The sequence below is a fragment of the Andrena cerasifolii genome, chromosome 3 (genome assembly GCF_050908995.1).
Source record: "Andrena cerasifolii isolate SP2316 chromosome 3, iyAndCera1_principal, whole genome shotgun sequence".
Taxonomy (NCBI): domain Eukaryota; kingdom Metazoa; phylum Arthropoda; class Insecta; order Hymenoptera; family Andrenidae; genus Andrena; species Andrena cerasifolii.
Genome location: NC_135120.1, coordinates 1,060,149 through 1,074,997, shown reverse-complemented (window position 1 = coordinate 1,074,997; position 14,849 = coordinate 1,060,149). Strand labels below are relative to the sequence as shown.

General features: G+C 36.7%; 1 protein-coding gene across 2 annotated transcripts in view; it reads left to right on the top strand.

Moving 5' to 3' along the window:
* Positions 1-1,072: 1,072 nt before the first annotated feature.
* LOC143367054 (dnaJ homolog subfamily C member 5) overlaps positions 1,073-14,849 on the top strand; it is a 357,446-nt gene continuing 343,669 nt past the window's right edge. The window contains exons 1-3 of one of the 2 annotated variants that reach the window (XM_076808670.1): positions 1,073-1,225; positions 2,028-2,166; positions 12,860-13,012. In XM_076808670.1, coding sequence (XP_076664785.1) covers positions 1,206-1,225; positions 2,028-2,166; positions 12,860-13,012 — 312 coding nt within the window. In that variant the 5' untranslated portion in view covers positions 1,073-1,205. The remainder of the gene's footprint in view (positions 1,226-2,027; positions 2,167-12,859; positions 13,013-14,849) is intronic. The other variant, XM_076808671.1, reaches the window with a different exon arrangement.

Here is a 14,849-nt window from a genome sequence, read left to right as displayed (position 1 = left end):
AGCTGCTGCCTGCTCGTCGAAATTTGGCTCGCAGATGTGGAAGGAAAAGTTAAGCTATTTATTATCCTCGCTTGGCCTAACTGTAGTTTTGAAAATTACTGAATGCTATCGCAGATTCTCGTACGCCTTCGAGTTCAGGTATCCTATTAATATTGTATGAGCACGTTCGAAAAGCTGGTATGGAAAAAATCCTTGAGAAGCACAACGCGCTCTACGTGTTTACGAGTCCTGGCAATAAACTCTTCCTCGTCCCCGTTCCAATCTCGCTTAAAACCTTCCAGATGTGTTGTTCGTTTCAAACCCGCATGCCTACAATAAATCTTTCCGCTACAAAGGATTTTGAATTTCGCTCTACATCTAGTTTCGATATCTCTATGTCATATAGCTAACTTCACGCAATCACATATATTTAACCAGCGGAAACCGCAACAGTCTCTACCATAGACGCCATCTTACCATCTACTCCTAACTTCACAACAACATTGGTTCAAAATATACAACGAGGTTCTATAAGCACAGGGTGGAGTTGAGAATGTTTCAAGAGAAATTAGAAATTGGGGTTATGTGGCGCATGCAAAGAGCAGTTATGCTTTCCACCAATCAGATCACGAAAATCGCGAATCATTGTTCTGCCTGCACCAATCAGATCACGAAAATCGCGAATCACTGTTCTGCCTTCACCCATCAGAAGCGATCACGAAAATCACGGATCACTGTGAAAAATCACCGTGATTGGGAATGAGCGTGATCGGATCATTCGTGATTCACAAATCACGGTTCAATAGCCAACACTATTGGGTACAACGCTAGTAACTTTCCGGAAATTGCCGAACATAATGTAAAATTTTTAAGCATTTGCTTGGCTAAGCAAGTCTTAAGCACCATCTTCTTTACTATGCAAATCTTAAGTTCGGACTGAAAATACACGAAGTCTTAATCGAATAAGGTGAACTTTGTTAAGACATGCTTAAGCGCATGCTTAAGCAACGACTGAAAATACCGCCCATGGGGAGTGCCCACCCCTGCTCCGGACAATCTATTTTTCAATAGCGCCAGTTTGGTGCAACTGTGGCCACTTTCGGTACTAAGATATTGAATCGGTTCCTTTGCCATCTCACGAAAGGAAATCTGCACAAGAAGTTGCTTGCATTTGATAACGAAAACCATGTACCTGTAATACGGCAAAAATCGGTACTTCCTTAAACATGGACAAAAGAAAAATGTCGTGAGTATTTTACCACTACCTTTTGAATATTTTCACGGTTTCAGGGATTATCTTTTATGAAAAAATACATTTTTTCATTATAATAATGAACAACATAAATATATTTTTGCAAACATTAGTAAACATGTTTCGAAAGTTACAAGATTTTACAAAATTAGAAAATTGCTAGGTTAAAATTTCTACTTCATTTCCATTTTATTTCCTTGTATTCTTTATTTTTACCGTAATATATTGTCTGTTAATGGAAGGTATATAAATCATTTTATTTGACAATTGACATGACATTTTTAGGCGGAATAAGTTGTGAAATATTAGGTTAGTTTACTGATTCTTTAGTCATCTTAATATACGAAATACTAGTTTATAAATTTAAAAAACTGTAATTAACGTATTTCATGTCTGTTAAGCATATCATATTTTTAAAAACCTGGTCACTTCGATACAAATTTATCAAATTTGTTGAGTATTTTTTGCTGAAATGGAAGAATATAGCTGACCAGATTTCTGCCTCGGTAGCTGACCATTGCTGTCCCCATCAATTCTTGGAACTACCTAAGCATGTTTGTTTTAACAACCTACCAACTTAAGACTTCGCTAGTTCATGCCGGGCATTGGTAGCTAACTTGCACAGAATATTTATTAAATCGCTAACTGAAATTTTTAGAACTCTGCGTCTCTGGAGAGGTGACCACATATGGTCAGCTAACAAGGCACCTCTGTACATAAAATGAAATTAGACTTAAAGATCTAAAAGGAAGGTTTAATTTAACTAAATAAGTTTTTAATATTTCATTCGTTTCAGTACGGCGGGAGATTCCCTGTATCAGATTTTGGAGATTCCAAAAACTGCAACTCCAGAAGAAATTAAGAAGACTTATAGAAAATTAGCATTAAAATATCATCCTGACAAAAATCCAAATAATCCAGAGGCTGCAGAAAAGGTAATAAATATCTATTGAAATATCTATTCGTATTTACATTAAAGCAAATTATATATTAATGTGGAGCTAATTCAGTTGTTTGGTTTTATCTTTCAAGAAATCTAGTTAATTTTTAACTTTTTTATTACTATGCTTAGCAGATCAAAGTAAGTCATTGTAGTAAGAGATAAATCTGAAATTTATTTCGACTTCTAATAAAAATTATTATGATTGCAGGTTTGTTTATACATTGCTTTTGTACTAAACACTTCAATATTTCTTAATTTATGTCTAAAGTATTAGATACTTTGCAGTACATTTTATATTAGATAAGATGTAATTCAAGGTAGATTTAAGATGCTATAGATTCTACACCTGGCTGATATTCTATTATGCATTGTAAACACGCTTCGTGTTGTGTTTTAATTGTAATTATGTGTTCATTTCTAAGAAATTAAGGAGAGGTAGAATTATATTTTAGTACTATTTTACTTTAATTTTATTCTTAATAAAAAATTATCATCCAATATGTTTATCTTAATTTGAAAAGATTTTTGTAATGAATATTATATGTTAAATCAGGAATCACTAATAAAAGTCTGGGCACACATATCAGTTTCGGGTCAGTTCCATGCCGGTGTGCCAGTAATAAGTAGAAAAGAGTCGTAGAGGATCTCTTCTTCTTACGACTGGCACGCTGGCATGGAACTGATATGTATGCCCCGACCTTAAATAAGGGTGTCTGATGGAGTAGAGCACTAATGAATAACATTTTTTATGTACAGTGCGTCAAAAAAGTATTTGTACATGTAGTTTCTTTGCAATAATTTTATACAAACACGTGACACACTAACAAAAACTCTTTCAATTAATAGTGTACTATGTACAGAGGTAATGTGCAAATTAACAATTTTTCATGATACGTTTAAAAAAAATAATGCCATAAAAACAAGAATTTGGAAGTCCAAAAAGTATTTCTACACTTATGATTCTACTGGTTAATCCTGATCAGAACGTAAATAAGTGTTTTTTTACATAGTGGTCTTGGTCTGCTTATGGCGGTAGTGCGTCTTCGAACTTCATACAGAAGCCATGACAGTGAAGAAAAATGAAATACCCGTATCCGTGCGAGACCGTGTTATTTTTCGTCGAAAACGTGAGAAAGTTATAGAAAAATTGGCAAAACATTAAATCTAAACTTTACAACTAGCCACGGTCATGTCGGCCGAAGATACTTACAATTAGAGAGCGTCGGAGTATTATTAAAGAAGCTACAAAATATCCATTTGTAAGTGCTCGATATCAGGGAAGAATGTGTGTCCCCAAACTATTAGAAATGTTTTGCATTCTGCTGAAATATATGGCAGAGCTGCGAGAAAGGAATATTATTCATCAATAATGCGAACAGAGAAAAACGGCTAGGTTTCGCTAAAACCTACGTAAATAAACCAATCGAATTTTGGAAACGTGTTATCTTCTCAGACGAAAGTTCAATATTTTTGGCTCAGATGGGAAGAAATTCGTCTGGAGAAAAGCCAATACTGAATTTCAACAAAAGAATCATACCAACTGTTAAGCACGGCGGTGGACACGTGAATCATCGTGGGGCTGTACGGCGTACAGTAGTGTTGGAAATATCGAGGGAACAATGAATGCAATGAAAAAAAAAAATTAAATTGGGCCTAAGTTAAACTTACTATTTCCAACAAGACAACGACCCAAAGCATACCGCTAAAAAAAACAGAGAATGGTTGTTATACAATGTTCCCAAACAATTGATTACACCACCACAATCATTCGATATTAATCCTATAGAAAATTTATGGCACTTGTTGGATGTAGAAGTAAGGAAAAGAAAAACAACGAGTGATTCTAGGAGAGTGGCCAAGACAGTCAAGGGAAATAACCCAGAAGCTGGTAGAATCTATGCGAAGAAGACTACAAGCAATTATTCAAGCAAAGGGGATGCATACAAAATATTAATTATAATGTACAACTTAAATAATCATATGCTTTCTACCATAATTGTAAGTGTACAAATATTTTTTTCACTTCTAAGTTTTTGTTTTTATGGCATTATTTTTTTGTAACCTATTATAAAAAGTTGTTAATTTGTACATTACCTCTGTACATAGTACACTATTAATGGAAATAGTTTTTGTTAGTGTATCACTTGTTTGTATAAAGTTATTGCAAAAAAACTAGGTGTACAAATACTTTTTTCACTCACTGTACCTTTTGGTCAGCTATGTACTTTTAGCAATGGATTTTTTCACCCTCATCCATCCCTTGTTTCGGTTTGACACAAACGCATATTTACCCAGTACACGTTGCGATACATGTCAAAAAGCAGTATGCCCTGCACATAGCTATATTATTTGTGAACGATGTGAACAATGGTATGTCTGAATATACAGAAATTTCATCTTTTAAATTCAATAAAAAAATTCCAAAGTCAATTTTCTAATATTTATCTTTTCATTATATTGTTTTTTTACCATCGTGTCAATTTGACACCAAGGGTCTGATTAAATTGGGAAACTGTAAGACGGATGAACTTTGCAAACTTATTTTTAGATATTTTAAGAAAACATATTCCTTTCATAGGGAAATGTTAATTCGTTGAGGAGCTATAGTAACCAGTAGGCTTATGATTACATAAAAATACAGGCACTCCTGATATTACTGTTTTTTTTTTTAAATTGGGTTAATCGAACAGAAAAAATGTAGTAAATTTTTATGTTCAGAATAAGCTATTGTCAGAAATACAATGGAAGATAGCTATTGTCACAAATACAATGGAAGAAAAACATTGAATACTTTTAAAATGATGGCACTTTAAAGTGAAATGGCCTGAGTTTCAACCAAAAAGTGAAATATTTTCTTAAATAGAAAAAACATCTGTAGATATCATGGTATTTGCAGCTCTGGCAATACAAGTATACATTTGCCTTATACATGTCAAAAATTTCGTAAAGAATAGTGTCATTAGTGTCAGATTTGTGAGGGGTACTGGCCCAAAAAATGTAGTTTTGGAAAACATTTTTAGTTTCACATTTTTTTCTTTTTGGACATATGTTTACATAATTACTGACTAATCAGCTGTTTCTAGATCATATAAGAAACCTTCCAGTTTTGGAATAACTCGTTTTGTGTCGTTTTTTCATTCTGCGAAACTGTTCTTGTTTCTTTTCAAGCATCATGTTACCGTGACTCACCGTGGCTCGGTGAATGCGTTGAAGTAGGTACTTACGTTTACGTTGGAGCAGCGATAGAAGCTAGAGTGTCATCAGACGGAATAAACGCTGTTCAACAATATCTTTCTTTGGTGTGTTCATAGTGGAGCTGTGGTAATAAAAAATGAACCACTTAAACATGAGTGATTCTGAGGAAGAATTATTATTATCTTCAAGTTCCGCAAAATCGTAAATCGGAAAAAGTCTACACACTAAACGTAAATGTTGTGTTATATTTAATGTAACGGCTACTTCATTCCATAACTTATCTAAAACAAATTTGTTACGGTGCTTTGTATCTTTCTAATCCCATAAAGGAGATCTAATATATACTTCGCTTATTGTTTTGTCTATATTCATCGTTTATAATGTTATTTATCAATGATGAGCACCGCGATAACAGCGAAGAAAAAGTAATGTTTGGTTCTCGACGCTTGTATCGTTGATTATTCAGTAAGCGTAGTTCTGCTCGCTGCTTCAATGTAAACACTTCCATTGTAAAACTATAGAATGTATTTCTACACTTCTCTCTAATCACCGCCCTGATCGTTTATCGCAGCTCCAACAAAAACATCCCCTCAGGCCGCGTCCATATCTGAGCCGAACGCCGAACCGAACACGCCTAATGCCATTTTTCCGCATAAGGACCATACTGTTGACTTTATCATGAACTTCTATCTGTATCTATTTCTGTATTGAGACTTCCAACGCTTCGAAATATGTATGGGACACTCTACATTTATGACCAACTTGTCTTGCGTCTTCTAACTACTTGACACCTTTAGTGGCAAAAACGACAGCACTCATGGTGGTGTAAAGGATAGGGATGCACAACTACAGTTGTTCTCGCTATGTGGGTGAGCCGTTCCTTCGATGCGACTGGAAAAAAATCTAAAAATCAATCCTTTTGCGATGATCTGTAACATGTGTCATCCGTTAAAACTACAACCTACGCGCGTGCGAACAGACGAAAATGGCAACACCGCCTCACGGACGCATTCCAGTACAACCATTCACCGGCCCGGCGTCCGGAGGGTTGCCAGCGACCGCTGGACAACAGTGATGCCCGAGCTTCGAAAATTTGAGGATGGTCTCTTTCAATTTAACGTCGCGAAAAACTATTTGAAATTTTCCGGCCCGGGTTGAAGAATTTGGGGCCTCTTTCGTATAACAGTTGAAGTATAAAAGATATCGGAATGCAATTTGCGCCGAGTAATGAGGAAAAATTATTCCCTCTTAATGATGGATAATTTAAAATATTTTACATTTACTTAATTTTTCTTTTATTAATTTTTTAACCATAATTGTTGTGAAAAGCTTTTGCAAACTATTTATTTGATACTATATTTAATGCTCTTTAAAATTCATGGTGTTGATAAACAATAGGCTAGTTGTTTCTGTATCATTACTTTCATAAATTGAGAAATTAAAATTTTATTCAATTATGTGTTAGTTCTGCAAACCTCAGAATCTATTGTTCTGGTTTTCTTTTTTATAATTTTATCCTTAATGCAGTGCATGCATAGATCGGACGTAACGAGTAACTAATGGGACGTGTCTTTGATTGTAGCGGTATTTGAATTTTTTTTACAATTTTTGTGCCTGAATGTTTTAATCTCTTAGCTACTTAACGCCACGTCTATACCGGCTTCCGTTAATGTAATTTTTTGGAACGATGCGCCAGTATTGTGACTTTTACACGCAGGTGGCGAAAAATCTCTCCGTATAGGGGTATAGTGCCACGGTCAACCGTGTCGCAGCTAACATTTTTTAAATTAAGACGGGTACGAGATCAGTCAAGATTGTTTTCAAACCTCATTACAGTAATCTGGGGTGCGAGTGGTAAACCGATCATAAAAGCGGAGCGCGTGGCCCGCCTACCTGGGCCAGGAAATTCTGCACAGTTCTTTGCGACGTTAATTTGCAAGAGACCATCCTAAAATTTTCGATGTTCGGGCACCGCTGCTGCCCAGCGATCGCTGGCAGCCCTCCGAACGCCGGGCCGGTGAATGGTTGTAGTGGAATGTGTTCGTGAGGCGGTGTTGCCATTTTGGTCTGTTCGCGCGCGCGTAGGTTGCAGTTTTAACGGATGACCCTTTATCTAAACGCTACATACACATCAAAGTTAACCCGTCGTGGCCACACTTCTGTAAAGTTCCGTGGTGATCATAGTGAGTCCAATGGACCCGGCGGAATTTTTAAACAGTTACTGTATGAACTGTATCAGTCCAATCGAGTCCCAAAAAATATAATACCCATATTGAACATTGTAGAATATGGAATAGTCGCGTTTTAGTAAGAATGTTAATTCTACTACTCATTCTTATGTAAAGTCCTGAAAAATGAGTTTTTTTTTACTAAAACAATCACACCTTTTTTTATATTATAATAAGATATAGTCCTTTTAGAAAATATACAGTTTCATAGTGTGCGCTTCAAAGAATGTATTTATTTTGAGATCTGAAGATGGTCAATTGTGGAGCACAAAATACGTTTAATTTAGAGAAATAACTATTTATTATTATTATAATGATTCTTATTATTATTAAATGATTATTATTATTTTTATTCATAAGAAAATAATTTAACAATGAAAAGAATTGAATCTAGCCTTCTTCCGCGCATTCGACATACATATACATTCTGTGTTCGTACTCATTATACACACATATAACTTGGGGAAAAAAATATTGTCACAGCCATACACATTACATTTTATTGAAGTAAATTTCTCGAGTTAGACTAGAATAAAAAATTTTCATTTTTTTAAATTAAATTTACGCGTTCGTCACACATGGGTCCGAACGACCCACGCTCAAAAACGATGTTTTTGTAACGGTTGCCACTGACCAACGAACCTTCTGATTCAAAAACTGACGGTCTCTACCGGAAGAGGAAACCTCAAATTTCCGTAAAATGTCAGGTCAATGCCATTTCAACGTCAGGAACTTACCGGTATCAAGCTCCAAAGGTAAAAAGCGGGTCTCTTGGTCCAACTGTGATCATGAAGTGTTAGCGTAAATAAAAATAACTTTCAATGGATTATTCAATTGAAGGTTAGGTACTCGTGATTTTTATTACGAAACCATTGGTTGTACATACTTTAAACAGGTTTATTGTCTCGAAATTACACATTCATTAAATTGCTGAATTATACGTTTTTCAAACTTTAACCTAATTTTTCGCGAGGAAGATAAAACAGGTCTTGAGATTTACGTGGGAAACTATTTCTACAACAGTCTCCAACATTATTATACATTTTTTCTGCACATATCTGTCCCTTTTTTAGTTGTACGCATTTTTTTAGAAACACGTTCAACAAGGGCAAACAAAGAAATTTTTGAAAAATGGTTTTGTTCTGCATCAAGAGGCAAAAAATTTAAGTTCTAAACATTCGATCTGCTTTTTCCAAATGTTTATACGATATCTACCATGACGTTTTCATCCTGACTGCTGTGTTCAGTTTTAAAATAGTAGTTAAACGCGATAAACTTCATAAAAATTATTTGACAAAGAAATGTTTCGAATAAAAAGTTAGTGAGCATTCAGTTGACAACGAATTGCAAAAGTAAATATTGGTAAAAACCTTCTATTCAATAACAAATCAAGATCGCCTCAATTTTTTTAATGGAATCACTTTTTTTTGTGCACCAATCGATGCATCTTTATATTCTCGTTAAAAAATTATTAGGGTACTTGGATCGAAAATTGATTAGTTCAGAAGTTATGAGTTTTATCCTGAACGACCATATAGGGTAGAGTGGGGCTAAAAGTCCCGAATGCAAAATCTGCATTCGTGAACAATCCATTGAATATTACAGCATAACTATGTTGATGGCAAGGGTAATGGGGAGGACCGCAGAGTCACCAGTCGTTTTTGGGCGTTCGTGCATGTCAAAAGACGCCTTTGTCATTATGTACATACAGGGTGTCCCACTAAGGAGTGGACAGCGCGATATCTCTTAAAGTATTGTCGATAAAAATATAAAAAAAATAGGGAATTGCATGGTTCGAGGGGGCCCATTTATTAGCGCGAACGAATTTTGTTTCCGATTATTATTTTAAAAGATACGATGGTCAAGTTCGGTTTTTCAAATGGAACTATTTTTTTTGAAGACCTGAGTTGATAGTGCGTTCCAAGACAAATTCAATAAGCTTTAATGTATACACTTTATTTCCACTGGTTTTTAAGATATTGCGCTTGCAAATTTACTGATTTTCACTGCAAGAAACCCCTCTGGAATGGCAAAAACCGGGGGCGGTCTTACTGGCGCCACGGGTGGCACTGCCCGTTGAAATAGATACTTACCTGCCAAAGGTCTACGCCAGAAATGGCAGGCCCAAAGGCTGGACAATTCTTTTCCGTCAGAAATGCTACTTAGGTAGGTACATCTGCGGTATCGAGAAGCGCATCGTTACTTTTATTTCGCACTTGCTTCTACGCTCGGATGGCCGGTTCTTTTGGGAGGGATGCAAGTTGGATTGGTTCTGATACAATCTGCTCCCTATGGTTGAAATTTAGTCTAGCAACTTTCACTCCTCCTAACCTAACCAATCCAACTTGCATCCCTCCCAAAAGAACCGGCCATCCGAGCGTAGAAGCAAGTGCGAAATAAAAGTAACGATGCGCTTCTCGATACCGCAGATGTACCTACCTAAGTAGCATTTCTGACGGAAAAGAATTGTCCAGCCTTTGGGCCTGCCATTTCTGGCGTAGACCTTTGGCAGGTAAGTATCCATTTCAACGGGCAGTGCCACCCGTGGCGCCAGTAAGACCGCCCCCGGTTTTTGCCATTCCAGAGGGGTTTCTTGCAGTGAAAATCAGTAAATTTGCAAGCGCAATATCTTAAAAACCAGTGGAAATAAAGTGTATACATTAAAGCTTATTGAATTTGTCTTGGAACGCACTATCAACTCAGGTCTTCAAACAAAATAGTTCCATTTGAAAAACCGAACTTGACCATCGTATCTTTTAAAATAATAATCGGAAACAAAATTCGTTCGCGCTAATAAATGGGCCCCTCGAACCATGCAATTCCCTATTTTTTTTATATTTTTATCGACAATACTTTAAGAGATATCGCGCTGTCCACTCCATAGTGGGACACCCTGTAGAAGAGTCTGCTGTTGGCCCTGAAAGCCTTGCGTGCTTTCTCTAGCTGGAGGTCAAAGTGAGTGTTACACCGCAGAAGATAGTCCAAATGGACACCGAGATATTTGACAACCTTCCTGTGAAGTATCAGGACCTTATTGCATGTGCCGGGGACCGTAGCTAAAATTTGGAATAGTTTAGCATCGGTTCTCACTTTGGAGTTTAGGCTTGCAAGTGGATTGCGGAATAAAATGGTTCCACATTTCTGGGGGTTCAGCCTGAGGTTTCAGGACGCGTAGAATCTATTTACATTATGGGTGTCGAGGTTATTCTAGACCGCATCGACTCGATTCCCCGCCACGTAGATTACGACGTCGTCGGCGAAGGCTAAGAGGCCGGCATTCCCCTGTTCATTGAAGCCGAAAAGAATGGGTGAGTTAACGATGCCTTGTTGGAGGCGCTTATTGGTTGCAAATTCCTGCGAAGAGAGCACTTTGCCATCCCAGGTGAAAAAAGAACTGCCCCGCCACACGTGAGAACGGTGCCACAAATATAGTAATTAAAGGGTATTATCCACCGTCAATACGCCTCGTGGAGAGACACAGGAAGAAAAGGGGTAGCCCGCTGTCGACGCGTGATCCTCCCTAAAAATTCGAACAGATCCCTTATCTCTCGAGTATAAACACGCGCTCCAATATCAAAACAAAAGCACGCGTGACGTATTCCGTGTGAGGGAAGCTGAGCATTGGGGAGGAGGTATTTTACAGTGTCTTCAGTAGTGGGCGATACCCAACAAAAACTTTGACACATCAATAATTGCCACCTCGCTTTGTTTCTAAACTACACAGATGTCATATTCTGAAAACATTCCGATTTCATCTAGACACACGTGGAAAAACCCATAATCTTAATGTTGTCTCTTCGAATTCTTTATTTATACTTATTCATTTTCTTTTAACGGGTAACAGCCTTTGTTAACAGTGACTCGACAGAAATATAATCCATACGGAAAAGACAAAACAGAAAGAAAAATAAAGGAAAGCGCAAGAAGAAGTATTATTAAATCATACAGACGCGAAAAATTATTTTCATTAGTTGGAGAATATTTTCATTTGCAGTTTACATTTTAATTACTCACATTATTACAAACCATTATCCGGTACATAAGCATTTATTCTAAAATATTCGAAACATTCAAGCTTCAAACTATTCGACATACCCGGGCTGCTCGGTTCCTTCGGCCCGCTCGGGTCTCTTCGTTCGAGCCGCTCGCAAAAATTCAAGCTCTCAGTTCTATTCAAGTTCTCATTCCTATTCGAGCCGCTCGGTTCCCTTCGAACCGCTCGAAAAAATTCGAGTTCTCCGTTTTCTTCGAGCAACTCGGTTCTTACGAGCCGCTCGCTTTTTTCAAGTACTCGGCTCGCTTTTTCCGAGTACTCGAACAGCTCTACTTAACTAGCATATGTGACGGAAAAGAACTGTCCAGCCTTTGGGCCTGCTACTCTTGGCGTAAACCTTTGGCAGGTAGGTATCTGTATCAAGTCACCCGTGGCGCGAGCAAGACCACCCCCGGTGCTTGCTATTCCAGCAGGTTTTCTTCCAGTGAAAATCAGTAAATTTGCAAGCGTTATATCTCGAAAACCAGTGGAAATAAGGTGTATACATTATAGGTTATTGAATTTATCTTGGAACGTACTATTAAGTGAACTCGAAAAGAAAAATAGTTTCATTTAAAAAACCGACTTTGACCATCGTATCTTTTAAAATAATAATCGGAAAAAATCGTCTGCGCTAATAAATTTGCCCCCTCAAACCGTGCAATTCCATATAATTTTGTTTTTCTCTCCAATACGTTAGGAGATATCCAGCTGTTCAGTCTTCCCGCGGACACCCTGTAGTATAACCCGAGCAACGCCGGGTCCTTTAAGCTAGCATTACTATAGATATTTCCAGACAAAAGAAACTACTACTTTAATTCTTAACAATGAGTGTTGCGTTTTGTATGCTTAGGTACAGTTTATCACAAAAATAAATAGAAAATTTTTACGAATGTATACCGTGCATTACTTTTATAGAAATTTAGTAAATTGTAATACATTATGAGATATGTATTTTTCTACAATAATGAAACGAAGAAACTGTTAAGAAATATCTGTCTACTAAAATATTCACAAAATGCAACTCAGACGACCTCAGATTATCACAATTTTATAAATGAATGTAGAACCATGTTTTAAAAAGTTACAAAATTACTTTTAGGATTATAATAGTGATAAAAATTACGTATTTGTGCTTATTCAAATTGATTATTGTATTATTAGAATTTTATTCATTGAAATCTTACACATAACATAATTTAAAGCTCTTGGATGGTATTATGTTTCAGTTTAAAGAAATAAATAGAGCACATGCTATACTGACAGATTTGACAAAACGTAACATATATGATAATTATGGGTCTCTTGGATTATATGTGGCTGAACAATTTGGTGAAGAAAGTGTTAATGCCTACTTTGTTCTTACTTCTGGTACGTGTAAGGTAAGTTAATATTATCATTTACTTACAAAATGAATTTCCAATGTTTCACTTTCTAAACATAATAAGTTAAAAAATGTAAAATGTAAATACAAAAATTATTACTAAGAATAATAGTTAAAAACAATTATTTTTAACTTAATTATTTCAAATGAAACTTGGAACGTTATTTTGGTCGTAGAAATCTTACAATTTTTGATTGCTTGAGTTTGTTGAATGACTATAAATTTTTTTTGGTTCCATCAATGTGTAAAGTTTTGTAAAAACAGTTGCGCTATTTGGACGAGTCACGTGCGTCCACTCTTATCTTTTCCAGAAACAAAAAAGATGTGTGTGGCACGTCCCGATGTAATGCATGCTCTTTTTCATTCGGGTTTGGCACTCACAGCCGCAGATCGAATGATAGCGCAACTGGTTAATTGGTTCTTAAGTAACCGTCGTAAGTGCGAAATATCGTAAATCAAATGGACGTATGGCAAGAGACTACTAAACTCAAAGTAGGCTTCATTATTTGGTAATTTAGGTTTTCATCGTTGATTTTGATAAAATTTAAATATGTTGTAAAACTCCGCATTCTGAACAACTTTTTAAAATACATGTTACCCCCGCTCTGCCTTCGTATCCAAGATATCCGCAAAAATATTTTTTTAAATTTCTTGCTTTGGTTTTGTAATTTCAGTTAGTTTTTTTTATTAAATTTGCTAGATTAGTTAGAGATAAATGTAAATACAGAACAGACTTGTGAAATCTCCCGTTTGTGGCTGTTTACAAACGGCAGTAGTGTCGTGGGATTGTATTATCATGGCTCAGTAAGTATCGAGATATCGGTATAGGTATGAAGCTAGATTCGGGGGGAGGGCGGACGGGCCCTCCATTAGGGAGGTCTACTAATACATATCTGTATGTAGCGCGGACTGCAAGTGTAAAATTGTTAAGAATTCAATTTTTTTACAATTTTTTATAATTGCACACGCGTACCCCCCTCCCGGGCAGCGCACCCTTTAGCGCTCCCCCCGAAATCCCGTTAAATACTTATACCGATATCTCGGAAACCATCAACACAGGTGTACCTGATTCCGAATAAATATCGAAATATTTTTATGAATATCTCGAAAACTAAAGTCTAGCTGCGTGGCGGTAATATGTATAGGAAAAAGTTAAGCAGAATCATGCCCTCAACAACATATTTCAGGATCATCGAAATCGAAGTGGAAAACCTGAAATAAATAATTACCGATTATTTTAAGAAAAAGAAATTACAATGTACTACGTACAAAGGTAAGCTGTGATTGGGATAAGCGATTTGTGAACGAAACCAAGGAAAAAATGTTGGGAATGTTAGAAACAAACAAATCCTAGAATATTAGCTGCTGTCAACAAAATCATGGACGACAGCAGATGAAAATAAAATACAGCGAGTGAGAAAGAGTTGGAGGGAATGAGATGGATTGAACGGTCGTCAAATACGAAAATAACTCAAAATTATCCAAATCACCCCGTGTTTGGACTTATTTTCATAAAAAAATCTCCCTAACCCTTATGTATGTATGTTCTTTAGTTCACTCTTCTCCTATCCGGGGATACGGGCCCGCCTCCTAACACCTCTTTCTCTCGTCCTTATCCATTATCTTGTCTTAGCTCATCCTACTTATATTGTACTTATAACTAGCCTTACTCTAAGCGAGTCTCCGATTGCTGCCCGCCGCATCGCCGCCACCTGGCCACGGCACGTTCGCTCCACACACACCCCCCCTCACCCCTCTTCCTCTTCCCCCTCTCTCTCTCCAACACTTCCATTCTTACACTATCCAACATCTACACCCCCTACCCCCAATCCTTT